Source organism: Lycorma delicatula, chromosome 2, assembly GCF_047948215.1.
Source record: "Lycorma delicatula isolate Av1 chromosome 2, ASM4794821v1, whole genome shotgun sequence".
In the NCBI taxonomy this organism is placed as follows: Eukaryota; Metazoa; Arthropoda; class Insecta; order Hemiptera; family Fulgoridae; genus Lycorma; species Lycorma delicatula.
The window spans coordinates 192,017,176-192,045,061 of record NC_134456.1 but is presented as its reverse complement, the minus strand read 5'-3'; the positions used below and the strand labels follow the sequence as shown (position 1 = coordinate 192,045,061).

General features: G+C 33.0%; 1 protein-coding gene across 1 annotated transcript in view; it reads right to left on the bottom strand.

Moving 5' to 3' along the window:
- The window catches only part of LOC142319531 (uncharacterized), a 39,375-nt gene extending 16,080 nt beyond the window's left edge, over nucleotides 1-23,295 (bottom strand). The window contains exons 1-4 of the mRNA XM_075356917.1: nucleotides 22,895-23,295; nucleotides 15,834-15,951; nucleotides 12,254-12,415; nucleotides 274-504 (exon numbers count right to left, since the gene is read on the bottom strand). Of these exons, the coding sequence (XP_075213032.1) occupies nucleotides 274-504; nucleotides 12,254-12,415; nucleotides 15,834-15,951; nucleotides 22,895-23,040 (657 nt within the window). The 5' untranslated portion in view covers nucleotides 23,041-23,295. The remainder of the gene's footprint in view (nucleotides 1-273; nucleotides 505-12,253; nucleotides 12,416-15,833; nucleotides 15,952-22,894) is intronic.
- Nucleotides 23,296-27,886: the final 4,591 nt, after the last annotated feature.

Genomic DNA, 27,886 nt, shown 5'->3' with positions numbered 1-27,886 from the left:
ATGTTTATTTATGTCATTATTTATAACGGTCAAATATTAAGTAATAATGACATGAAACAAATGAAAACATCTTTAAATCATCAATGTAGGTAATGTAATTTTTTGTTTTAACATTACAGGGATATTAGTTAAAACAGTACTGTGAGATCAGATTCCTTTTTAAAATGAAAAAGTATCATCATCTAAGGATTAAACTTAGGATCTCCCCCTTTTTTTTAATGTTAGTTTAAAAGATACAAAAAAATTTTAAATAAAATTTGATTTAAAAATTACCTGAAAGAATGGGATGTATTCTTGTAAAGAGCTATCAAATATTACATCTCTTGAATATGATATGATAACTTCTATAGGAATGGCAGATTTTTCAATAATTTCACACATAGGAGATATAGGATATGCTGAAAGTCCAAGGTGTCTTGCCTTATTTTGTTTAATAAGTTTTGCCAGTGCAGGAATAAACATATTAAGAACCACCTCCATTGGGCTATATTCTACATTATGTACCTATAAATAAAATATATATTATCCATGTATTAGCATGAAAATAAGTATTACAATAAGTATAGTTAAATAACAGAATAAGTATTATACTTTACCTATACACGTACTACTTCAGACAATACAAAGTTTTTTTGTAAATTAAGGCATCTTATTTGTACTGTATTATACAAACACATTAAACACATACTTCCATGCTGATAACCATAAAAGATAAAGTTTTCCTAAAATTGTTAAGTTGATCAAAGAAAAAACTAATTTTTGAAGCTGCTCTTTTGTATCAAAATGTCAGAGGTATTCAAAATTAGACTTATCAATGCAATGATTGTTATATTTAATAATCAAAAAGATAAATACATTTTTGTAAGATATGGCTATTTGCCTGAAACCGATTCAAATCGGGGACCATATAAATAAAAAATTTTACTTCATAAAGAAAAATATCATCTTTTAGTAATAAAAACAACATTTTAAGATACATTGGTTTCTGGTAGAGCTTTTAGGAATAGAGGCTTATCAATCACTAATTATGTATGTCATTCTCCTCGCTAACTCAAAAATTTTCATTAATGTAATTATGTTTTTCATTTGTAACATTATAATTGCAACATTCACTTTGCAATGATATAATTATACATTAAACCTATTTTCACATTCTAGTTATTATGCTGAAATGTTATTAAAATTTTTTCTTCTTGAATAATTCAATAAACACTAGTGAGAATTGTTTAGTTGTGGTGGTTTTTGAAAATACTGTCATGCTGTTTGTTTTAACATACCTAGGATTGAACAATGAAGCTTAGAGACCAAGAATATTATATTCTAATGTTCTGATTATAAAAATGGTATTTCTCAGGTACATCACTTAATCAGTGTTGTTGAAATACTATCTACACAGTTAGCTAAGATAACTAAAAAAAAACTTAATAATAGTAACAAAATCTTAATGGGGATTAAGTATTGATCAATTCTTTGAAAAAACTCAACAAAGAATGTTAAGACGTAAAAAAAATAATTAAACTAAATTTAAATAACAATTATGATTTATAATATCTCATTATTCAAACGATTGAAATTATTAAAACCACAACTGTCAGTTTTAGTAAGAAACAAAACTCATGATTTTAACTTAGCCTTGCAGATTATTTTTGAAAATGAGGAGATGAAAAACTATTGTTAAAATAAGTAAACTTGTTGATAATGGATATATTGTAAACAAATTAATGGTTGCAAAAAAATTTTTAAGGATTTTTGTATTTTTTTTATGATGAACTAAATACAAATAAAGCCTTTGGTGAGAATGGTTGTAAGGTGAATAAAGTTTTCCTAAAATTGTTAAGTTGATCAAAGAAAAAACTAATTTTTGAAGCTGCTCTTTTGTATCAAAATGTCAGAGGTATTCAAAATTAGACTTATCAATGCAATGATTGTTATATTTAATAATCAAAAAGATAAATACATTTTTGTAAGATATGGCTATTTGAATAAATTAAAAATTCTAAACTTTGGATTACTGACAAATATGATGTGTTTTATTGCAACAAAAAGCTAGACTACTTTGCTCAATTTCTGAAATATTTGTGTTAACCACAATATAGATTTTAAAATTGATTTTTAGGTGTGTTAATGTGCCATCACATTCTAACCTTACAAGTTATGAATCTCCACATAATAATAATATTGATATTATCTTATCCAGGTGTTGATTAATTAAAGTTTGTTTATATGTTCAATACTATATTGAGCTTTTACCTGTAGACTTATAAGTTTATTTGGTAGCTCAATAATATTGACTGGTCTCAAGTGATGCATGTGACCAAACATGTTGATGACAGCACAAAGATCTTTCAAGAAATTTACATAAATTAATATCTAATTTTCTGTTTGCCAGATGAAAAAAAAATCTACTTTTCCTTCTTGGGCTGCTCAAGTCGATTAAAGAGATTAATGAAAGACAAAAATGATTGTGTATTTACAATTAAAAAATTCCATTTCTAGAGTAAGAACTTTCTGTCAGGTGTAAGAGGGAGGAGTAAAGAATTTTCTGATTATATTGAAGTGAAAACTTCTTTAGACACGTTGTGCAGAGATTTTGGGATAGACCTTTGCATGGGAAAAAAAGAGCTGACTCGTAATCAAAAATCGTCATGAGGTGCTAGAGCTATATATATTATAAATGTGTTAGTTCTCACAAAATACAACAGATGGTGCTGATGTGTGGCCATGTACTTTAAAATAGTGTAATACAGGTTTTTAAAAATTGTTGGTTTTAGCTAATTTAGAGATGAAATTTTTAACAATTAAAAATTAGTTTGAATTGATAAAATATTTATTTTTAGCAGTAATAATTTATTTTAATTAAATAAATACCTGCTTAATAATTTTTAACTCTATTCAAATAATCTCACATCAATCAACGCCATCTCTTGCATTTTAAGAGAACTAACCAAGACCAGCACTATGTATATTGTACATTCTAAAATTTTAATTACATGCAATACAGTACATTAGTACATAATAAAAAGAATGCAATAAATTATAGTACTATTAATATATATATAGGCATAGTACATGAAACGTAGTAGATAAAGCATATATTTTATACACCGTTTGGGATATTCAAAAGAATAAAAATTATTTTTTTACATTTACAATTCTGAATAATTTACTTACAGTTAATTCACTAAATTTTAATATATATTTTTATTAGGATAATTCAGTTATGGGGAATAATGTAGGTCAGAATTCAATTAACAGTCAGAAAAGAAATACAGGTGAAGAAGGCGATGATGATACTTATAAAATGAATAAAAAAGGTGAACATTCAAAAGTTTTACGAAGATTACATAAGCAGCGATATAGGGAAAGTCAAAAGAGAAAATTTTCTGAAACAGACATGTCCGATGAAAAAAACCAGACAAAAAGAATTATTGAAATTGTATTCCAAAAGATATAGAGATAAACAAAAATAAACTCTTGATCAAAAAAAAAAATATTGACAGAAAAGAATCATTAAAAAAAATTCTCAACGATTTCGAGATAAAAAAATTACAAACAATTCATACTTCACAGATTGCTGGTCCATCAAAGGATGTTCTAGTTATTTCAGAGAATATAAAATTGAAAACAATTCATACATCACAGATAGCAAGTCCATCATGTGTTAATATTTCATTTATATCAGAAAATACAAAAAAAGTTAAGCATTCACGCGTTCCAGAATCTTCAACATTCAATTCTGATAGTGATTCCGACTCATTTACGCAAAATATTAACAATTTTGTTACAAAAAATAATCAAAATTTCTATTCTAATCATATGATTTCCATAAGCAATTTCTTCAAAACGATTTTGGTCATGTTTATGATATTTGTAATAGATTATGGTTTAAAAATGAAGTTACATCAAATAATAATATTCAATTTATAAGAATGCTGCTCACTAAAGATAAGATACCACAATTTAAGATATGCTCAACTTGTATATCTGCAATTAATAAACAATGAATACCACCTTTATCTGTTTACAATGGATTCAAATACCCTCCTATTCCAGAGAATTTGAAAAAAATTTCCATTAAATTTAGTATCAGAAAGATTTATTTCACCAGGAATACCATTTATGCAGATTAGAAGATTAAGGCATGTTCAAGGACAATTTGGCATCTATGGACAAGTTATTTATTAATGTTACTATAGAAAATAATACAATGGTTAATCAATTACCAAGAGATGTTGATGATAACCATTCTATTATTGTTCATATAAAAAGAAAAAAAATCATAAGTCAAGTTATATATATGGATTGGTTAACAAAAGAGAAATTAAAGAATGGTTAAAATATTTAATAACAACTCCTCTTTATGAAGTCTACAACATTAGTATTAATGACAAATTGTTTGAAGAAAATTATCCAGCAGTTAATGAACATGAAATTATTGAAGATATTCCAACTGAAGAAAGTTTAATGTCACAACAACAGACATTAATGTGGGATGAGATGTATTTACGAATAGCTCCTGGAGAAAATAACATTCCAATTAGTATTTTGTTTGACGAACATACAGAGGAATTATCATTTCCACAAATACGCTATGGACAATTCCGCAATTTTAGAGATGGTATTAATGTTATGCCATTTATGATGGCAACTAGCAAATTAAGATGCTCAGATAGAAGGGGAGTTAGCCCTCACCACCTTTTATATATGGATATGAAAATAATAAGAATCAGAGTACGTGATTCACTGACAATTGAATTTAAGCACGTTGATAAAGATACAAACATTACAAAAGAACAGATTGAAAATGAAAATTACATTGAAAGTAATTTGGCTTTTTTGCATTCTATCCCAAATTCAACTTGGTATTGGTCTGAAAGGAAAAAAGACCTTTTTGCTAAGATCAGACAAGTAGGAAAGCCCACAGTTTTTTTCACAATAAGTGCTAATGAAATAGGATGGCCAAATTTACTTCAACTTTTGTATAAACTAAAAAATAAAGAAGAAATATCTCTTGAAGCTGTTGCAAATTTACACTATATGATAAAAAGTACATTAATTAATGAGGATGTAGTTACATGTGCAATTTATTTTAATAAATTAGTTAATGTAATTCTCAAAATATTGCAATCAAAACGGTCGAGTCCTTTCAAAAAATACAGAGTAATTCACTATTTTAAAAGAATTGAATTCCAACAGAGGAAGCCCTCATACTCACATTTTAGCATGGCTTGATAACGCTCCGAAAGGGGCAATTAATGAAGACTATAACAAGGCTATAGAACTTATAGATTGCCTAATATCCATATCAGAATCATCTGGTTATATTACATTGCAAACACATAAACATACTTTCACATGTTATAAAAAATCTGTAACGTAATGCAAGACGCTAAGTGTATATAGATATATGTGAAAGAGAAAAAGGCATAGAGTGAGAATATATATACGCATATGAGTGTATAGTATAATATGTAGTAGCAGAGGATGGGAGGTGATGAAAAACTGCTGGTGATTCACAATTCTTCCTCTCTACTGCTCATAATAATAAAAAAAAAATTATTGTTTAAATTCAGTTTAAGTGTAACATATTATAATATTTATTGATTTTGGATAACATATGTGAAGATTTTCAACACCTAATTTATATGCATTAAGAAATCATTAACCTTGAAAATAATGTCGGTAAAGATTGCTGTTTATTGTTAAAAATTACTTTATATGAAATATTTTGCTCCTGCAATTCTGTGGGGTTGAATTTCGCTCGCGCTAGTATCTCGTGAACGGTGACCGTTAGACGCATAGGTCTAGGACCTATCGTTCCGGGTGATCGCAAAGCACCCCTTTTGATCAAGCCTTTCAAAATTGCGTTAAAAATGCCCTAGGAACCACCGTTTTCGAGATACACCTATTTTTATTTAACGAAAGATATGTCTGAGAAATGCTCTTGTGTGAAATATAAATAAAATAACATAAGCTGTCAATAATTAGCTATCACAACTATAACAAATTAAAAATCCAATACACACGCTTTCGCTGAAAGTAATGATGACTGATTGATACAGAACATCATTATAAATGTACAGCTTTAACTGAGTAGCTGTTAGATTATAAAAACCAACAATAATTTTGAAGTTTGAATTGTAAATAATTATCATTGTATATATTAAATAATGATCAATGATACACACATATCGCTGAAAGTAGTGATGACCTACATCGTCATCATAAATTTAAAATTAATTATACTGTTTGCAGTTAAAACATATGTTTTACTATGAATTTTTCAGTACATCAACTGTTTCAACATGTGAACACACATTCATGATTGAAAGTAGCCGTTATTTAATGTATTCGAATAAACCCGTGAAAAGAGACGTGGAGGTTCAATAGCCAATTTCTTTGTTGTAATTTTGGGTGCATCTCAATCCGTGTTTTACTACATATTTTGCAGTAAATCCACTCTTTCAGCGTGAAAATTTAACTACAAACAGGGGATATTCGTGGAAAACACATGTTCAAATTGGTTCTAGGGGGCAAAGTTTAAAGTGGCTATTGAATGTAAACATTATATGCTACTTGTAATATATATCAATTCGAAATGATTGCGATCCCATACAAGTTTTCACTTCGACCGTGCGGTCTTAAGCATACACATTTTTTTTTTTATTTCTAAGGCTGAAAAATTTATTCTGAGTGATTTTTCTAAATTTTGGAGTTTTATCAGAAAAAAGAAACTTCTGAAAAAGGTCATGATGTACTTGTATTTTGACCATCATTTTGAAAGTAATTACTAGTAATAATAAAGTGAAATATACTAATGTTGCTTATACCTCTGATATTGACCTTAATTTTAATTCATGTGTGTATGTTTTAAATAATTACTATGGACACGAGAGTTCTTGTAGAGTAGATGATGTGTTCGGCCAAGCTCTGCGATTTGCTTCTGTTAACGTGATCTTTTTATATTATCCTTGTTTTGTTTTGTTATTGTGTTCGTCGTTTGCGTTTTTACTTCCTTGTATGAAGTAAAGGAAGTACTGTGATCGCGACAAAAATTTCGGTTTTCAGATTTTAATGAAAATATTCATTTTGACCATACCCAAATCCATTTTGATTAGTTTCGGCGTAACGACTGTACGTATGTATGTCTCTCTCATAACTCTAAAACGATCAGCCGAAGGATGTTGAAATCTTGGATTTAGGACTGTTGTAACATCTAGTTGTGCACCTCCCCTTTTGACTGCACCGAAAGTGTCCAAAAAAGCCCAAAATCTGAAAAATTTTGATTTTGGACTTTTTCTTAAATGCAGTAAGTCCTCATTGAGAGCTTTTCAACAATATATCATAAATGGTACTTATTTTCATTGGTTTCAGAATTATGCCAAATAAAATTTTAATTTATTAAATATTTGGATCTTACAAGGGGAATGTATATGTTTGGAGCATAGCTTTATATGGAAGTGAAACTTGGACGATCGAAGTACCTGAGAAGAAAAGATTTGAAGTTTTTGAAATGTGGTGCTAGCAGAGAATGTTAAAAATCAGATGGATGGATAAAATGACAAATAAAGAAGTTTTGCGGAGAATCGATGAAGAAAGATGCATTTGGAGAAATATAGTTAAAAGAAGAGACAGGCTTATAGGCCACATATTAAGGCATCCGGAATAATCGCTTTAATATTGGAGAGACAGATACAAGGGAAAACTTGTGCAGGCAGACAACGTTTGGAATATGTAAAACAAATTGTTAGGGATGTAGGATGTATATCGAAATGAAACGATTAGCACTAGATAAGGAATCTTGGAGAGCTCATCAAACCAGTCAAATGACTGAAGACAAAGAAAACAAGGGGAAGGCACATCGGTAAATCAGACTTCATCTACTTTTTTTTAATTTAAATATATTGATTTATTAATAATTATTATCCTCCGATTGTAAAAAAATTATAATAAATAATAATTAAATAACAAAAAAAAATATCAGAAATTATTAGCGAAATAAAATTTTACGTATTTTTCATTTAAAAAAAAAAAAAAAAAAAAAAATATATATATATAATTTAATAGGCGTACAAGGAAGTCATGTGGTGTACACATCAATTTTTTTCTTATTGTTTCGTTATATTTTTGATTGTTTAGAATAACCTAAATTGGTCGCCATATTAGCCATATGGGCTATCACTTTTTTCGTTATTTTTATGTAGTTAAGCAACGCTTTGTTTACAAAAACATACTGTGTGGTGATGAGCTGTGTGGAAAGACTGGGGTAAAGTCTACTCCCAAGAGTACCACTAAGCGGCGTAGATCGCCTCCTCTGAATTGCAGGGGACGGAATAAGTCAAAGCCAGGCAGTTCTGAATCTTTCTCTTTACAGGATGATGGGGGGGGCGGAACATCTGTCTATTGCCGAAAGGGGAGTGGATGATGATTTGGTTGACCTAATCACGGAACTTGGAGGACTTTCGAGGGTGTTCAAGAGGTCGATAGATAGGAACACCAAAAGGGAAATCCAGCCGGTCGAGATGGATATGGCTGGCTTGGTTGGAAGGATTGCGACATACAAGGAGGTTCTGGTAAAAAGGGTGCTGACTACCACCCTAGAATCAGCCATGAAAAAACAGGTAAAGGTAGATGATGGCAGAATCCTTCAACTAGAGGAGGAGGTGGAGGAAATCGTGGGCTTCATAATGCGGAGATGGCCCAAAGAAGCTTTTAAGTTTATGGTGGATAGGAAGGAGACATGCTTTGAAAAAGGGGAAGCGGACGTCGCAGTTCTGTTGGATCCAAGGAGCCCTTCTCATCTAAAAGTTTTAAGTGGGCACCTCACGTAAAGACCCTGGCAGAAAGGAATAAGCTGAAAGCGGGCCAGTTCTGGCTTGTAGCCCTTCCACCAAGGCCCTCATGGGCGAAGAGATTGAGGAGACTGAAAGAACCATCTATGTTGTGGTGATCGATTCGTCCTTCATGGTGAAGAGGTTGTAAGGTGACTTGACGAAGAACTGCCTGGGTAGGGTGTTCGAACTGGCACAAAGAAGAATGGTCTTTGGGGCTTTGCGGTTGGTCGAGCCGGTGACTCTTCTAGGAAGTTTTTGGAGTACACTAGAAGACAGAGGAAGGTCAGGATAGAGGTTCATCTCGATCAAGGGGCACAACGTGCTAAATCCGTGGAGAGGACCCCTGCACCGCCGCCGAAGATGGTTACAGTTTTGGCGCAGAATAAAACGTACGCTGATTTCCTATGGCAGGTCAAGAGCGGGGTAGGTACTGAACGTCCGTAGATATTGTATCTCAGGAAAGGACAAGGTGGAAAGGTGCTCATACGGGTGAGAGATGTAAACCATGGGGCAGAGAGGCTCTAGAGGAAGATTAAGAAAGGAGTGCAGGATGTTAAGGTTACCTGTCGTGGTAGTGAGAGGTCAAAGAAGGTGGGCGTGAAGGATATTGATGAGCTCGGAAGAGGAGATCAAGACGGCTCTCGAAACTGAGCCTGAATTTGATCCTACGACCGGCTTACAGTAACACCAAAATTGCCAAAATGGTTGTTCTGGCTGCAGTTGGGGAGATACTTTGCCGGAAAGGCAGGGTGAGAATTGGTTGGGTGTCTTGTCGAATGGTGCCTGACACAGAGGTTGACCGCTGTTACAGTGTTGGGTGACGGGGCACAAAGCTGCCAAATGTGATGGGCCGGACCGCAGTTGAGTGTGTTTCAGCCGCGATAAAGAGGGCAATTTTAAGGTGAATTGGGGAAACCGCATGGTTGGCCACACGCAGGGAAGCTGGCCACGTGGTAGTGTATGAGGCTACTCCAATTAAATGTTAAGAGGAGTAGGCCCTCGCACGATCTTCTTTGGGCGGCAGCGAGAATGATGGGTGGTGATTTCGTTGTGGTGAGCGAGCCAAATAAAACTGCCATTAAAAACAACGGATGGTTTGTTGATGGGACCGTGGACTGTGCTATAAGGAGGGTTTCTTCTACCTTTCCTATGTCTAATATTGGCCATTTGCCGGCGTGATTTGGGCTCAATTGGGGAAGTTACTGGTGTTCACTTGTTACATATCTCCTAACACATCGATAGATCGGTTCGCTCACTACGTGGATCAGCTGGCTGGGGCCGTTAGAGGAAAGAGGAAAACTGTCGTGGCTCTTGACACTTCAATGCCAAGTGCATTGAGTGGGAGGGTTCCTGCGACCAGTGAGAGATGGGCACTACTGGTGGAGATGTTTTGCATGCTTAGGTCTGGTCTGCCTTAACAGGGATGAGAGTTCTACCTTAGAATGTTGAGATCAGCAATCCTTCTTAGATCTCATCTGTGCAACGTAGGATATCGCGGGAAGGGTTGTTGCCTGGCGGATTCTCTGACCTGGTGATTGAAAATTTTAAAGCTGGCCTCAGGATTTCCACACCTGCAGAAGAGGGATGGATTACTGGAGCAGCAGAGGTTCAGGGAGACTCTGACTGCTATGGCCAGATGTTACGCCAGAGGAACTTGCAGACCTCATTTCCGAAATTTTCGGTTTAAGCATTGGCAATCTCCGCAGACCACAGGGAAAGCCAGCTTACTGATGGACATCAGAGATAGCCGGGCTCAACTGTGCTTGTAGGGCTGCTAGGAGGAGGTATCAACGGGGTAGACGTAGGAGACTGATGGACCAGGCTGACATTGCCCTGGACGGACTGAGGGATTCTCATAGGAAGCTGAAAGCAGCCATCCTGCTATAGAAGAGGAGACGGTGAAGGGGAATTTGTGACAACCTGAACAAGGATCCCTGGGGAATCGAATATATAACTTGGCGACCAGCAAGTTTGGGAGGTCACTACCTGTCCTAACAAAGGAAATGATCATCAGGGTGATGGATGCTCCGTTTCCTAGGGCCAGGAATAGATGGAGGGAGCTGAGCTGGTGGCAGACGACATACATGCATGGTAGTTGGTGCCCTTGGGTCACTGCTATCGATGATATGTGATGACTTCTGGAGCTGTTCCCTCAGTTAGATGTCAGAAGATTCTGCTACCAAGGAATAGGGTTGATGTTGTCTGCTGTAGTGAGTCCATCTGCCCCGTGGTGCCAATGGATTCAGAGAGGCCATCAGCAGTGTCTCTTCAGTAGTGGCTCCTCAGATTCTGCACAAACCCCCATGGATGAAGGCAATAGGGAAGAAATAGAGCCACAAAGATATATGGAGGTTTCGACAGTTGCAGTTTTGCCGGAATGCACGGTGAGGGCAGGATAGGGACAGCTTGGACATGGAGGTAGTTTGGGGCCTTCAGGTCACTGCTGCTGATGATGGATGTGTGTAGGACTCCTGAAACCATCCTGTGTAACCCATCGGAATACAGCATGCCCCAAGTAATGCCATTACGGTGGGTTATTAGGGGAGGTTGTTTACTGAGTCCCTGTCTTCTGTGGGAAACCTCACACACCCAGTAGTGGGACTGCTGGGCATCTGTGTCCAGAATTTTCCTTCTCCTGTGTAAAAAAAATATATGGCCTTTTATCATATCCATTAATTTCTTATTTAATAATTAATTATTTGTGATGCTGCTGTGTTCAAGGTTTTAACATGGTTTCCTGTTATCCTTCCAGGAAAATGCTAGGGTAGTTCTTTTCTTTTTACTCGTGAAGTAGCATATCTACCTATTCTGATGAGATATATATAAATAATATTTTATATATATATATATAATATATAATATTATTTGAACTAATCAGAATAAAAAATTTGTTTATCTATTTTTCTGGAACTAGTTTTAAAGGGGAGGAGTAACTAGAGAATGGGAGGTGTTGTATGTGTATTCTTATCATAGATTGCACTTATCAACATATATAATTATGTTATATGTACATGCTTGCTCTTACAACAATATCTAATCTACCACATATGTACTTACGTTTGTATATAATGTTTGTACATAGAGTGTTTTATTACCTAGTTGCTTTAGTGTTCTGTACAAAACTAAAGCAAAAGGATTTTTGCTTCAATGGCTTTTTTTTAATTTCCATTTATGTCCATTATCTAGATTTGAGTTATTTCTACCATTTGTAAAGGATTATACATATACAACGTAACCTACTATGAAAAAACTTAAAAATCAATTAATTTTAACTTGACAGCAGTTTACAAAATGAAATCTTAGTAATGGCTGTTAATTCTTCATCTGTAAAAAAATTAACAACAGTTTATTAGTAGAAGCTTAAAATTATTCTTAAATTTGTTAGTAATACTAAAATAAATTACTGCAATTAATCTTACAATTACAATATCAACATAATCCAAGCCTAGATTTTTAAGAGTCTGTTCAAATCCAGAAAATATGCTCTCCTCTGATTTAACTAACTCCTTGCTCCCAAGTCTTTCATACCTGCTTACTTTTGATGAAATATAATATGCTTCCCTGGGTACTCCTGCCAAAGCCTGCAGCCAGAGATGAAATACAATCATTTTAAAAATCATTCCATTTTATATATCATTACAATAAACAATACTTGACATATGAGTAAGAATAAATGAAGTAGAAAAATTCAATGAGGCTTACTAAGTCAGATTAAATGTATATTGTTTTATATAAAAAGAAAAACATTCCATCCTTCATAAGTAGAAATGCTTTTTAAATTAATATTATAGTGAATCAATTTTTCAGTTTCATTTTATTGACTATCATTCATTTTATTAATTATTTCATTTAATGTTTCATTTTATTGATTATTAACTGACAGGCATGAAGAAAAAAATTGAAAAATGATATTACATTTAATTACTTAAACATAAAATTCCAATTAACGATGAAAAAATATCTTATAATAAAAAAATCATAAGTACAAATACTGAATTAAAATTTTTGAACAAGAAATTTTTACATCCTAAAACATTATTCAAATTTATATTTATTAACCTGCAATCTCTGGAAATAAAATTTACTTTAGAACAATATTTCATATAATAATTACTTTAAAATCCCTCTACAGTTAACAACTATAGTTGTAACTAGGGAGTAATCCCAACGTTGACAATCTATGACAGTCAAATATGTAAAGTCTTTTAAGGAAAAATCTGCCATTAAGCAAAGACTTGAAGAGACTGCTCTCGGATTCGGCGGGCAGTCACTTAAGAGATATGGATGAGTCGAAGCATCTGAACAAACCCAAAAAATTGAATCCACGATAAATAAACTACCTAGCAACCTACAATGTTAATTCTTTAATAAAAGATGGAAAACTCAAAACACTTATAGATACATTAACAAAACACAAAATATTGATAGCAGGACTACAAGAAATGAGAAACACTTTCCCAGAACCATTGAATCACAAGGATTCAGAATATATAATGGATTTCCTGGTAAGAAAGTCATGAAAAACTGCTCTACCTTTGGGACTGGATTCATAGTAAGCACCAAAATCCTAAACTCTGTTATTGACTTCAGAGCAATATCCCCCAGAACAGCCACACACTTACAATAAAAGCATCTAACAAAATATACACAATAATAAATGGACACGCACCTATTAACGACAAAAACAACAAAGTAAAATCAAGACAAGAAGTGAATGAATTTTGGGAACTACTAGACCAAACAACAAACACATCAAGATACTGATAGATGATTTCAATGCCCAACTAGGCAGAGAAAAGAAATACAGAGATGTGGTAAGAGAACATACAGCATATAAATGTACAAACAAAAATGGAATGAAATTAATAGAATATTGTAGAAACCATGGAATGATATCTAAATCTAGATACTTTTTGTGAAAAACCTGTAAACTCAAAACCTGGAAACACTCTGACTGGAACAAAAAAGACCCACCACACATAACAATTGAAGCAATGAAACATGTAAATCATATCAAAGTAAACTGTCTAGGATTTGCAGATGACCTAGCGTTTCTTGTCAATAACATCGCAGAAGCTAGAATCCAAGTAACTTCATTGGAAGAACTAGCAGGAAACTGGGCCTAAGAATATCATATGAAAAGACTAGATTAATGGCAGTGGATCCCTTGGTATTGAACCACATAATCATAAACGGACATAAAGTCGAGCTAGTTGAACGGTTTAAATATTTAGGAGAAAATATCACACATGACCTCAAAGAAAAAATAAACTGGAATGAAAAAATTATCACAAAAGCTCAATTACGCAAAAAATACCACCAAAACAACGGATAATAAAAGATGAAGCTCAATAAATACCACATTACAAAACTGTAATCAGACCTATAATATCATATGGAAGCGAAACACTCTTCAAGCTAAAATCCAACATTTCCTACTCAACAGAGATGCAAAGAATAGAAAGAAGAATTCTAAGAACATGCATAAATAAAAGAAGACTTACTGATGGGGGAGAGTGGAGACTCAAACCAAACCAAGAGGTACATAAAGACATAGAACCAGCTCTAGGCTACTTTAGAAAGAAAAGAATCGTCTTCTTTGGACACATAATAAGAAAAGAACTGAACAGGCTCGTCAGGAAACTGGTCAAGAAATACTGAAAACTGTCCAAAACACCAACCTAGAGAACTGGAATTAAACAAGATATGAAAGAACTAGAAATCACAGTAGAAGATTTACGAAACAAAACTGACAATATAAAAATACTAAAAGAAGCAAACTCCAGATTTAAATTTAAAGAAAAGAAAACAAGGGTTTTGTTCAGAAGAACTCAAAAAAGCAAGATCTTACAGAATGGAGAAGTATTGGCAAGCAATCAAGAAAAAAAGAAAAAGTAAAGACGAACCAGAGTTGACTAAAGTGGTCCACTGTGACCTCAAACTGCAGAGATAAATATTTATGAGAACATATGTTTTGTATTTACTCATTTAAATTACATTTGAATTTTACTTGTATCAAACTTGTATGAGATATTTTCATTATAATTTGAATAACCACATGTAATACCATACACTACCAATTCTAGTTTACAAATTCATAGTAGACTGTTCAAAAGTAGAATCTCCTATTTTTACGTCAGTTGAAATGGAGACCTTATTCAGAGAAATCAATCCATAAAATATATAAATGTTCATTTATTTATTTAGTTTTCTTGATCTTCAAATTTGATTTCTCCACAATAAATAAAATAATAAAGAGTACAGAAAAAATTCTGGGAGGAATTAAACTATCCATCAAAATATCAAATGTGTAAATAATTGGTAATTTCAGATGAATGCAATAAATCTAAGTTATAAGTTGAATTTTAAATCATCATTTCATTTCTATTTTCATGAGCTTTTATTTAATTTTAATTAAAGTTATTTGAATCAATTGAATATGTAATAAAATGTGCAGTAAAGGGATGCAGTTCAAAAAAGGAAAAGCTTCAATCAAAATAACCTTAAAATAGCCTTGCTGAATCAAAATAACCACCAGAATTAATTTCAGCTAGAACAAATAATTTCAATAACTTAAATGATAGTAGCCCTAGTAACCGAAGAAAACTACAATACTTAATACAGATCATACAAATAAAACATTTAATGCCATATTTTAACTTAGTGTAACATGCTATTGTCAGTAATATTGTAAGGTTAATTGGAAAAAAGCCTTCACTTCTCTTTAAAGCTATAAAAATCTATTGTAAGCCAAAACACACTATTGGTGATCTCTAAAAAAATTATATTTCAGATAATCCTTAATTTTATTTTACTACTTTGATTATGAAAGTAAGTAACAATAAGGTTAATTGCCTTAAAGTTGGTTAAAGTTTTCACAACCACCAAATTCAAAGTCATTTTAAATATTCCTACAATGCAGATAATAAAGCTTTAGTTGATAGCAAATAAAATTAACTCACTCAAAAAAATAATGTTATTGGTTAATTGTCTTCATACCTTACCAAGGAGCTCCTCTGCACGACCCTGACCATAAACTGGAGCTGTATCAATATAATTAATACCTTTACGAATAGCTTCCCTCACAGTATTTATTGCTTCTTCTTCCAAATACTCTCTATAATTAATATGCAGTATTACACATAATAACTAAATCATAAACTAATCTACATATAACTAAATAATTTATATATAATGCAGTTTTTGTAAACCAATTAGAACTACATTATTACTTCTAACTTCAATTAAACAAGTGTATCCTGAAGTTCTCGTGGGACTTTCGTAATCTATTATATTCATGAAAATAATGGAAAAAGTTCATATAAACATAGGTCCTAAAATGCTTTGTTCGCGAGTTATGGCTACTTAAAGATTTTGCTCAGATTTCAGCTACTCTATGAAATGAAGTCGTACTGAAATTTTTAGGATGTTAATTAAGGGACAATATGGTGATTTCATAAGATCTTTGACCTGAAAAATCGAATGAAGTAGGTCCCAGAAACATATCTGCAGTAGTTTTTGAGAGATCTGTGGTAAAAACCAATAAATTTGGTAAAAAACCTATTTTTTTATATTTGACATATAATAACTTTGTTAAATGGATAATAAACACATAAAACTTTTAAACAAATAGAGAATTTAATTCTTGAACAGAGTCCAAGCCATTCTGGGTCATTCATGCCAAAGATATTCGAGCGCTTGCTACTGCAGAGGCTGACCAGAATTACTGAAGACTTTCGGATAAACAATTCAGTTTTCACAGAGGAAGATCTGCTTTGGACGCGGTATCAGAAGTTGTTGGTATGGCAAGGAGAATCATTGGAGGGAGGAAGATCTGCGTGCTCGTGGCGCTTGACGTTCGCAATGCATTTAACTGTATGACCCATGATGCTATTGGACTGCACCGGAGAGTATGAGAGTCCCCCCCTCCCGTATCTGAGAAGGATAATTCTCTCCTGTCTCAGTGAACACAAACTGATCTGCTAAGTGAAGGATGAGCGGTCGAACGGTGCGTAGATAGAGAGTTCCATAAGGGTTGATCCTTGGGTCGGCCCTTTGGAATATAGTGTATGATGGCTTATTTTGCACTCCTTTACCGCCGGGCATCACTCTTGTAGGTTACACAGATGACTTGGTCCTCGTGGTGGAGTCGAGTACCCTGAGAGAGTCCATCGCTCAGATACAAGGCTCATACACAACAATCAAAACTTGGATGGCCGGAGTTGGGTTAATTATAGTTCCAGAAAAGATAGAGATTGTTGTGGTTACAACAACCAAGTGAAGGCCAACATTGAAGATGGTACTTGAGGGCCAAAAGGTAGTTTCAAGGACTGCGATAAAATAACTTGGAATATGGGTGGATGCCAGGATGCATTTCAGCACCCACGTCTTGGGAGGCCTGCTTGAAGGCTGAAAAGGTCATGTGTCAACGGAAAGGTCCGTGTCTGTTGACTGTGGTGTTTGAATGTGTGGCAAGGTGTATTGCCCCCTTTCTGAAGTAATGCACACCAGCTGTACCAGGAAGGGTGTGTAGCCAGGAGTGAGGGTTTACTCGGTAGTGCGCAGAAACACATACGCATTTAATAACATCTTGCGAAACCTGTTAGCGTTTGGCAGATTATTTACAGACTTATATTTTCACAATCAAAAAATTTAAGTTATTAATGCAACACTGCCAAGACTATGATGATCATACTAATTTTTTCCTGTTAATGAAAATGAAGACCAAGAATAGGTGAGCAACTAATTTATATATAATGACACTAATTTTAATTTGCTATGCTTTGTAAAAAATAAAAAACGCCTGCTATTGATCTCCAAGAAAAGCTACAGTAAATGTTATGGAATTATTGTATCTTATGTTTATGAAATTGGTTAAAGGCTATGACTATCTAGAGGTTTTTAAGTTCATATGTTACATTCATTTTAGTCCCTGAATTTGTCATCCAATAAATGAGGAAATATTTTAACAATAAGATGACGCAAAACAAGTTTCCAAGGTATTTGGCAGAATTTTTTCTTAATATGAGAAGATCATGTTGTCTGCTAGGTCATCTGAATTTTCAGTATGCATTTCTTCCTCTGGGAGAGTATGTATAAACTTAAGTGTGTTGAGAACCAATAGCCCATACAATTCAGAAACGGAAACAATGAAATTAATCAAATTCCTATACAGTTGCTGCAAAGAGTGATAAATATATTGTGCAATACCAAATAACAGCAAAATGGTGATGATTGTTTGAAGGAAATTTTTAAGCAATATTATTATGTTGATGTAATTTAAACTCTTTTCTGATTAACATTTGTTAGTACATTTAAAAATTAAATATATGAAAAACTTATTTCATTACATTTTATAATTACCAGAATTACTGAAGCACTTTGTTATTAAAAACAGTACAATTATTTAAAAATTAAATGATTTTGAAAATTTTATTAAAAAAACAATTTTCTTTTTACAAATAATTTTACATAGAATTAAACATAAGTATTCAATCTCACTGATTGTATAGAACATTCCCTTAAACATGTTTCTCTTTTACATAAAATTTGGTTTACATAAAAAAAAAATTAATATTCAAAAGTAAAAATAATTTTTCACTTAATCACACACTCTGCCAATAAAGGGGAATCTGGATCTATCTTTCTCAATGATAATGTTTGTATTTTTTCTCAGGAACCAATAAAGATACAGACTTGCGGTTAGTATTATTTTAAAGTCTGTATTTTTAAACACATTCCGAATGTACAGTTTTAATTTTTAACAAAAAATAAAGTTTTCAGTAATTTAAAAAAAAATATATCAAATTTTATTTAGTAAAATTCAGACAAAACGTTTTGTCTCAGCAACTACAAGATATATCTAAAACCTGTATATTCAGTAGCTACAACTGGGTGAAATAAAACAAAAAGTTAGAGCTCTAACTCCTATGGAAGCTGAGAAAAAAGTACATGAAATTAAAAAACCAATGTTTTGAGAAAAACAAATTTAAAGTTTATTAGGAACATGTTATTACTGCAACATTTATTTACTTTTAATATTGGCCAGGACAGTACAAAGGATTTTCTGGGTCTTTTGGTTCTTCATATTTGTCTTTTAATCTTCTTTGACAAATAACCACTTTGGTTTTAGTTTTTCTCGAGACTGGTAACAGCTTTCTCACTTTTCCACACGTGCTCTTTGTCTAACTTTTTCAGAGCTTCTATCATGTTTCTGCCAGGATCTAATTTCACCTCATCCAAAACTAAATTTTTAGGAAATGCCCTTCATTAAATTTGCAAGCCGCTTTAAAAATCCTAAATGAAGAGTAGCCTCCAATAAAGGTACCAGAAAAATCACCACATATAGAGATACCTGAACAATCACCATTTTGCTGTTACTTTGTAATACTGTACCAAAAAGGAGCTTTGTTGGCAAAGGTCCTTTTTGGACCTTACAATTGTCTATTGTCATACCTTGTCATTTCCCTATACATTGTCCATATCACATTGTTTAAACTCTCATTCGGATTTTGAGACCTACCAGATAAACATTTTTCTAGTAATGCTGGATCTGACAAATGCTTAAAAATCTGTTTAATCTCTTGCATTACATATTCAGGCAAATGAAAGTGTCATTGTGGTTATAACTTTTTCCTTTCCTTCTGCATTTATTGTATTTGCACCAGCTATCGTCAGAATCTGAACACAACTGGTGCTTAGGTGCTGTGTTACTAGAAGAAACATGGAAATAATCAGCCCAGATAGTCTTTTGCACCTCAGAACACTGGTATTGCTTTTTCTGATACCATTACCATAATAGGTGGTAAGTTTTTAATAGCTTCATCAGTCAAATAGTTCCAACCTTCTACTTTAGGGAGTTTTTACATTCATCCTTTATTTTTCTGTTTTGTGCTCATACATTTTTCAATATGATTTATCAAGTTTTTTTATTCCATAAACTGGACCATATGGCTTGGTTTCAATGACACTCTTGAAAGCCCTTGAGTCACCATCTCCAAGATATTTATATATCTCACATCATTAAAGTTTTCTGAGTGTTGAAACATTTCTAATGCACCAGCAATCACCATCCCACCCAGTTGTGCCGATGTAGTTTGCTCTGCATACCTTTTAATTTTTCAGGGCAGTTTAGAAAGAATAGAAATATCTAGAATCTTACCCGTGCCAACAGAAGTTAGAGACACAATCCCATTGAGGGACGAGGCAGCTTTCTTCTGCTAGCTACCATCTACTGCAACAAATAAATTTCTTTTGCCTACTTTATTTACCAAGTCTTCTACTGCATCTGTCATACAAATTTTACAGATTTTTCCACAACAGCACTTAAATACACTTAATGATCATTGTATCTGTCAGGTGGGGTTGGCAGATTCAACATTCCGCAAACAACTATGGCTGCTGTATAGCTTTTTCAGTTGCTCTAAAACAATACGCTAATCTAAGATTTAAACCGTATAAAATTTTCTCTTTTTTATTTTCTTCTTCTACTATAATTTTACTACAATTATAAAATTCAGTTGAAATAGCATAAAGACCAAAAAACTTACTTTGGCTGAACATTTAGAGTCAACAAATCGCTAAACAATAATAATGATATTTACACTTATAAAACTTTAGTTGAGAGAGTTGAGAGGTTAATAAATCAGCTGATTCGTTGCCAACTATAGATTTGCAAAAATCAAGTCCTAGTAAAGCCAGTTATTTTTACACGGATTTGAATACTAGATCGTGGATACCGGTGTTCTTTGATTCTTTTAGGTTTCAATTAACCACACATCTCAGGAATGGTCGAACTGAGAATGTACAAGACTACACTTCATTTACACTCATACATATCATCCTCATTCATCCTCTGAAGAATTATCTAAACGGTAGTTACCGGAGGCTAAACAGGAAAAAGAAAGAAAGAAAGAAAGATTTGCAAAAATTAATTAATAGAAAATGTATAAAGGTATAGAAATTATTCATGCTTAATCTGCAGTATAGAATAAGAAATTAGACATGAAAATATTAAATACATGTGATCACAAAAAAAAGTCTAGTTATCATAGAAACATAGGTATCATTTTAGAGTGAAATTTCATAGTACATTTTAAGCAAAAAAACCAAAAATCAATAATTTGTTCATTCCAGACACCTATAAGAAAAAATTAATATTTAAAAACATCAAAATGAAACTGTCAAACAAAAAAATATAAAAACTATCACCTAACAGAACTACAAAAAACTATAAGAAGTATTATGATACAAAGTATTTATAAAATGTACGAAAATTAAGTTAATGTACATTAAAAAAAATAGAAATGGTCAAACCATAAGGAGAGTCTCTTTTTCTGTTTAGCCTCCCGAGTGATTTGTTGTTCATCCTCTATTAGTTCAGAGGATGATATGCAAGAATGTAAATGAAGTGTAGTTTTTATGTAAATGAAGTGTAGTTTCAATTAACCACATGTCCTGAGACATGTGGTTAATTGAAACCCAACAACCAAAGAACACCAGTATCCATGATCTAGTATTAAAATTTGTATAAAAGTAACTGCCTTTACTAAGATAAGGGGAGTCTAGAATGAAAAAATGACCCCCTTAATTAGTTTCTTCCTGATGTTTTTAAATGAATCTTTTCTTCTTCTGCTTCTTTTTATTTAATTTGAAATTTTCTTGCAGTTTCTTTCTTGGCTTTAGTTTTTAGTTAAACTTTAAACCTTTTTTGTTTTCTTTGGAGGTGTCTTTAACAACTTTTATCTTCATTCCTTAATAAACTTTTGGTTTGACTGAATCTGTTTTAGTTCTTGAGTAAATTTTAGAAAGTTTACTTTTACCTAGAAATTATAATAGAAGTGACTGAAATATTATGAATGTTGTTAAATTACTGATTAAAAATTGTTAAAGATTTTTATGTTATTTTTTATAATTTAATGCATACTCAGTAAGCATGCTAAAATTGTACAATCTGAGTACCTAACTGAAGGACTTTGTATGAGATTGCTATGTACCTTAAACAATTTACATTCACACTGTTAACCAAAATACTTAATATAAATATTGGTTTTAGCTTCAAGAATAATCAAATAATATATAAGTTTTTATTTATATTTTGTTTCATACTACTCTGGCAATCTCCATGGCAAGGTTTCTCTTTCAACAGGGGATTTTGGTTTGAGTCAGGCATGAGATTTTCTACAAGCCAAAAATATTCATTTTCATACATCAGTAACACTTACTGAGCATCAACCTTACATAATTGTTTTAAATTATTAAAATTTTGTAGAATAGAAAGATTGAGGAACAACTATTATAACATATTTTGTTAAACAATCATTGATAAATAAGAGTACAGAGGAAAAAGAATAAGAGGGTAAAGCAATCTTGAATTGCTTTCCAAGACCTCTGACTACATTTTCTTATTGCAACAATTAAACTCTGCATTACTATTAACATGTTTTCAAGTCCTGGGTGTTTGATAATCTATCAACTCAACTGTGAAAAACAACAGATATTATTATTGAAATAAGGTAAATATTATGATAATATTACACATCAAAAGAGCTTTCTAAAACCTATACTATAAACTGTTTTCTTATTTAATTAAAGGATCTGTTAGTTCATGATAATTACTCAGGGATACATTACAAATGACAATATCCATCTTTATTAATTAGAGTTGTTCTCATGTAACTTAACACAATATTTCAGATTGTGAGAAAGGGCCCTATTATGCCATTTCTAGTAAAATATCAAACAATTTAAAAAACTTTTTCCACCGGTTATCTTAAATATGATTAGAAAGTTTTCTTTAACTAAGCAATAATATTTTAAATGATAGTAATTAAAAATAAAAATCCTGAATTTCTGTACATTCAACATGTAAACAAATGTATGCTCAAATAATTTTCATTAATACCTTTTGAATTATCTCACAATTTAAAAAAAATTATATCTTTATGTATTTACCTTGACATTATTTCATCCGTTTAAATTTTAAATAATTTATGGTCTTATATCAAATTTATTTATTTTTTTTATCTAATTGTGTATTCTGCTTAATAAGTTTAACTTACCCATATGTTGCTGCACCACCCAAAGGGGCAGCGCCGAAAGCAAGTTTTGACACTTTAAGACCTGTTTTTCCTAAAGTAGTATATTCCATTTGAAGCACGGATTTCTTATCATGGAAACCTTCTACGTAAGTGGGCGGGAGAGACATCGAGGAAATTATAATACGAACAATGTTGTGTAATGAAAGAATTAACACTTTAATAACTATAATTTACTAGGCCTAGCTCATATACGCAACTATTGAAATGAATAAAAAAATTAACTTATCACAAATGATAAGAAACTGTCAGGCATTTTTAAAATTACAATCTTTGTAATATTATCCGATACTACAAAGAATCGATCTTCAAACCTACTCGTATCGACAACAAAGCGATCGGCAGCGCATTCATATAAAATACTGGTTATAGTACAACCTGGTGTATAATAATGCAAGGCTGCGATCGGCAACGCTGGGGACTATTTTTGTTGCAATCACCTCGTGTCTGTGCGTGCGAGTGCTCACGCAATGTTACATTGAATTCCCAAAACGCTTCGGTGAAAGTAGGTTTTCAATTCGATCTGTATGCATTTTTATTTTAATATATAAAGAGTATTTCTTTATACTTTAATGAACCGATAGTTCTTAATCTTTCTAAGGAAGTTCCTCTGGCGGTCCCGTAGTATTTTATGAATAACTTTCTTAGTGATGTTAGCCTATGTTTCTCACCTTGAGCGAAGGCGTTTTGTCAGCGTCCCTCTTCCACTAAAACTATGTATGTACAGACAGTTCATCTACATTTGCACAAATATACAAAGCAGAATGAATTTTAGAAGAAATGTACAGTAATAAAATTAAACATAATTGATTATTTCATACATTATTATGATTAATTTTGTTTTTTCAAGGATGTAAATGTTCAAAACTAACTGTTACTATTTATTTACAGTTACATGTGTTTTGTGGTCAAATGGATTTTCAGAGTGTTGTAAAATTTTACAAGTAAGGTTGATAGGTATAACGGAATATACTTAATCATGACAGTCAATAAAGCTATTTTGAAGGGCACCGACTGTGAGACCGAACTTACGGGATCGCCCGATGGCGTATGCTGTTTTGTACATACTCTTTCTAAAACAGCACCCTTTATTTATATTTATTTTAGTTAATATAGTTAAAATATAAAAAAAAAAAAACATGGAATGTATTGAAAGTACCTCCACGACAGTTAAGTAGTTACTCTGTAGGTATCCATGGAATCAAAACAGTAATTATGCCAATTTCGTAAGATATTTTTTTTTTGCACCGGATCATGACTCATAATCAGCTAATACTGATGTTCAATTTATATGTTATTTTAATTTTCACTTCATTAATTTAGTTTCATTTTAGACCTAAATTAAAACACAAAAAAGTTAAAAAGAAATGTCTCATACATTTTTTTTGTCTGCATAAGTATAGTAGGGTATGATAGAGAATTAAACTATACTTATGTTTCACTTTAAGTATGAATAAAAGTTAACTTCATTATCTTTTTCTGTTTTTTTTATGTCATAAGATAATATTGAAGTTAGCTCTTTTTCTATTATGACGTTATGAATTGTTATTTGTTTTCTGGGTTTCAGGATTATGTTTTTATAACTTATTTTGATAAAGCTTCATTTACATGAAAGAAACTGGAAATATTAGTAGAAAAATACAAGTTCAACAGTTGTGCTTCTTTTCACTCTAACTTTCTTCTGATATTTGACGTCAGGCGGTTTATTCAAAATTACTACATTCATTCTCCAATAAAATTTTTTTTCAAATTTTTATGTCTAAGGTAGTGAGTAAGAAGTAAATAGTTGTCCATGTACATCGAAGCAGGTATGATCTAAAATACAATAGCATTCTTAGTGAAAGTTTTGAGAATTGAAGGGTCTAATCTCACGTGAACTCTACTAGAAAATTTGTATACTTATAACAATGTATTTCTCTGCTTAAATATGAAGGTCCTACTTTCTTTTTATAACTTTCAACTGGAGATGCCAAACATCATATTATGTATTCATTCCTGTGTACGCATGTACATGAGTTCTGAAATATATTGGGTAGTTTTTTATAGATACATTTCTCCCCCTTCTCTAACTTTGCACTATTAGCACTTTTTCTCTTACAACTTATATTATCTAATGCTACATACAGAGTTGCAATAAAATAATTTAGTAAATCTAAATTGCACATGTAATGTCAGGGTAAATATATAGATCTATGACACTAAGTTGCAAAACTTTGGTTATTGGTTGTAAACCATCTACAGTCTTGCAATATAGTAGCTGGTGAACCAGATCAACCAACCTATGTTGGTAGTCTTTTGTCATCCTGCAAAGTTACATAGTACAATGTTGCAGAACTGTTCACAAGCCCGTATTCAGCAAATGATCAAAAGAATCTTTACGTTGTATGTTGTGCAATCTGGTTGCATCGTTTAAAAATACATTTAGTTGAGATAATGAGTATAAATAACTTTGAATGGATATAATTTTGAATGTCCATTCAGCCCTCTATGGTTGACAAAGACGCCTGCGGTCATGAGTTACCATGAATTAACAGGAGACAGTCCCAAAAATCTGTTGAATACCAGGTTCCATAGCAAGGAACTGAAAGTGAAACAATGCAGGCTTCCCCTGGTAATGGATTTCTCCACAACTAGGTGTGCATCCTTAGGTAGAGCTGTGCGATCAGACAAGTAGTCGTCATTTACTATGGCCTGGAGCTACGGGAACATTGCGGCATTCCAACTGATAGAGGACAGAACTGCAACACAAGGAAGCAAATGCTGCCTCTATGTCAGTAAAAATTGCCAAAACATATTTACAGTCGGCGCTTTCCACCTCGGCAAGAGCATTTAAGATGCAATCCTCAGTGCCAACTCCTTTCATGAAGCCATAGTGGCCTTGATTTAGAAGTGAGTATATATCGATGTTTTCTCAGAGTCGTTCCACAACTAGCCTTTCGAGCAACTTGCGAATTACCAGCAAGAGGCTGACGGGTCGATAACTGCTGACTTCACTTGGATCCTTTCTTGATTTTAAGAGCACACCAAAGCCACCTACCAACAAGTCGGAAAGCAACCCCAGTTTAGGCACCCTGAGAACAGCCTGTCAAGCGGCTCTCTTATGACAGGCAGCAGAAAATATCCAGGTCAAATTGGTCAGTCCCCAGTGCTATTCGAGAAACCACTCGATTTATATCTACAGGTTACACAGCCCCTGATTCCATCAGGGAATGGTGTCTCACCTGCCCTAACGCCGACTTTTGCTTCACCCTCCGGAGCTTCTTGAAACAGAGTATCCAGGAAGGCCTGGTAAGTCACCACAGATGTTAAAGTGTGGTCACGACCACCAAACCCGCATTGAACACTGGACAGGATGTGCAATGGCTTTGACCGGTAACATGACTTCACGAGCTGCCAGGGATTGTACTGCAACTCACGCATGGATCTTGTCAAAACGTTAGTCTGGCTTCCTTGATGACATAAATGTACTCATTACGGGCGTGCTGGCAGATCTGTAGACCCTCAGCGCTCACATTATCAACGATAATACACATATACCCATTAGTGGGTGACACTGGTATCTTCTCCTTGCAGACCTAACTCTTGCGCGCAGCACGATAAGGTCAGAGGACCACCACTTTTTCCCAGGTTTCTGTCTGGGTTTAACAGATGGCTCCCCGGAAGCAGCGGTCATGATGGCTCCAGGCATTCTCTGATCAGCAGATTGGCCACTACCTAGGGTCTGTCCACTGGCCGAGGCTGCTGTAGGACCCTATTGTAGCCAGTCTTGAAGGTCCGGTCAAATTGTTCAGCCATCAATTCCACCTCCTCCTAAATAATAAAATGTCAATACAGATAATATTTTTTAGTATTATTAGAAAATAACTTAATAAAATGTCTGCCTAAAAACACTATAGTCCAATGGTGCTTAATTTAAATTTCTATGTACACAGAAACAAATACATAATTAATTTTTACTAATTACCTTCTCTTTTCCCTTCCAGAGTGTTTTTGGACAGATTTAGCAATCAAAGAGCCTTTGCTTTCCGCCATCTTCTGATCATTACTGAAAAAACAACTTAACCACTTTCATATTCCTTCCACCTACTAAACTAGAAAAGGAAACAAACAAGGAACGTTCCATACACACGAGGAGTAAATAAAAAACTACCTTCCACCAGCAGTGGAAGAGACAGTGCTCTCTCTCTCTCGTGTGCGTGCGCACAGCAACCAAATTATGTGTGCTTCACAGTTCCATAAAAACTGTGAAGCACACAGTTTCATACAAAGAGTTTTGTATCTTTTTTATAAACTGGGGGATGGCTAATGACAATAAACTTAAGGATTATATATTGTACAAGTATAAAGAAAAAAGGACTGATGATATTAAATGTTATCGATAATATAAAGTTGAAATAGGGGGTGCTGCAGTTCCTCAGTGTCTGCGAGCTGCCACTAGATTCTAATCTTAAATCAACACTGTACACCTCATCCAAGAGATACAATGAACTAAAAACCCTGCTATTCTTTTTTGTACACCTGGTGTTGTAAATCAAATGGTTTTGTTTAGATCTGATTTGGGTTAAGTGTTGTTATTCAAGAGGTGCTCTATTAGTTGACGAGTTATAAAGATGATAGTTTTTTTATAATGTTATTAATGTGTAGAGATTGGTTATATTAAATGATGTGAATGTAGAGTATATTTTCTTTCATTAAAGATATCTTATATAAAGATTATAAGTTACAGCAAAATATTAATAAAAACAAATGGTGCTACTCCACATTTATCTTTTCAGAGATCTGTTGTAATATTTAATGGGTATTTTAAAAAGGTCATGTTCTTAGAATGAGGGTGTAAAACTTATGCACAGTTTTTTTTATTTAGGAGAGGCATACACATACATAACCTTTGAAAGGAAAATTTCTTTCCTTTCAAAATCCACTCATTTTTTGTGTCCGCTATTTTGTTACCTTTTC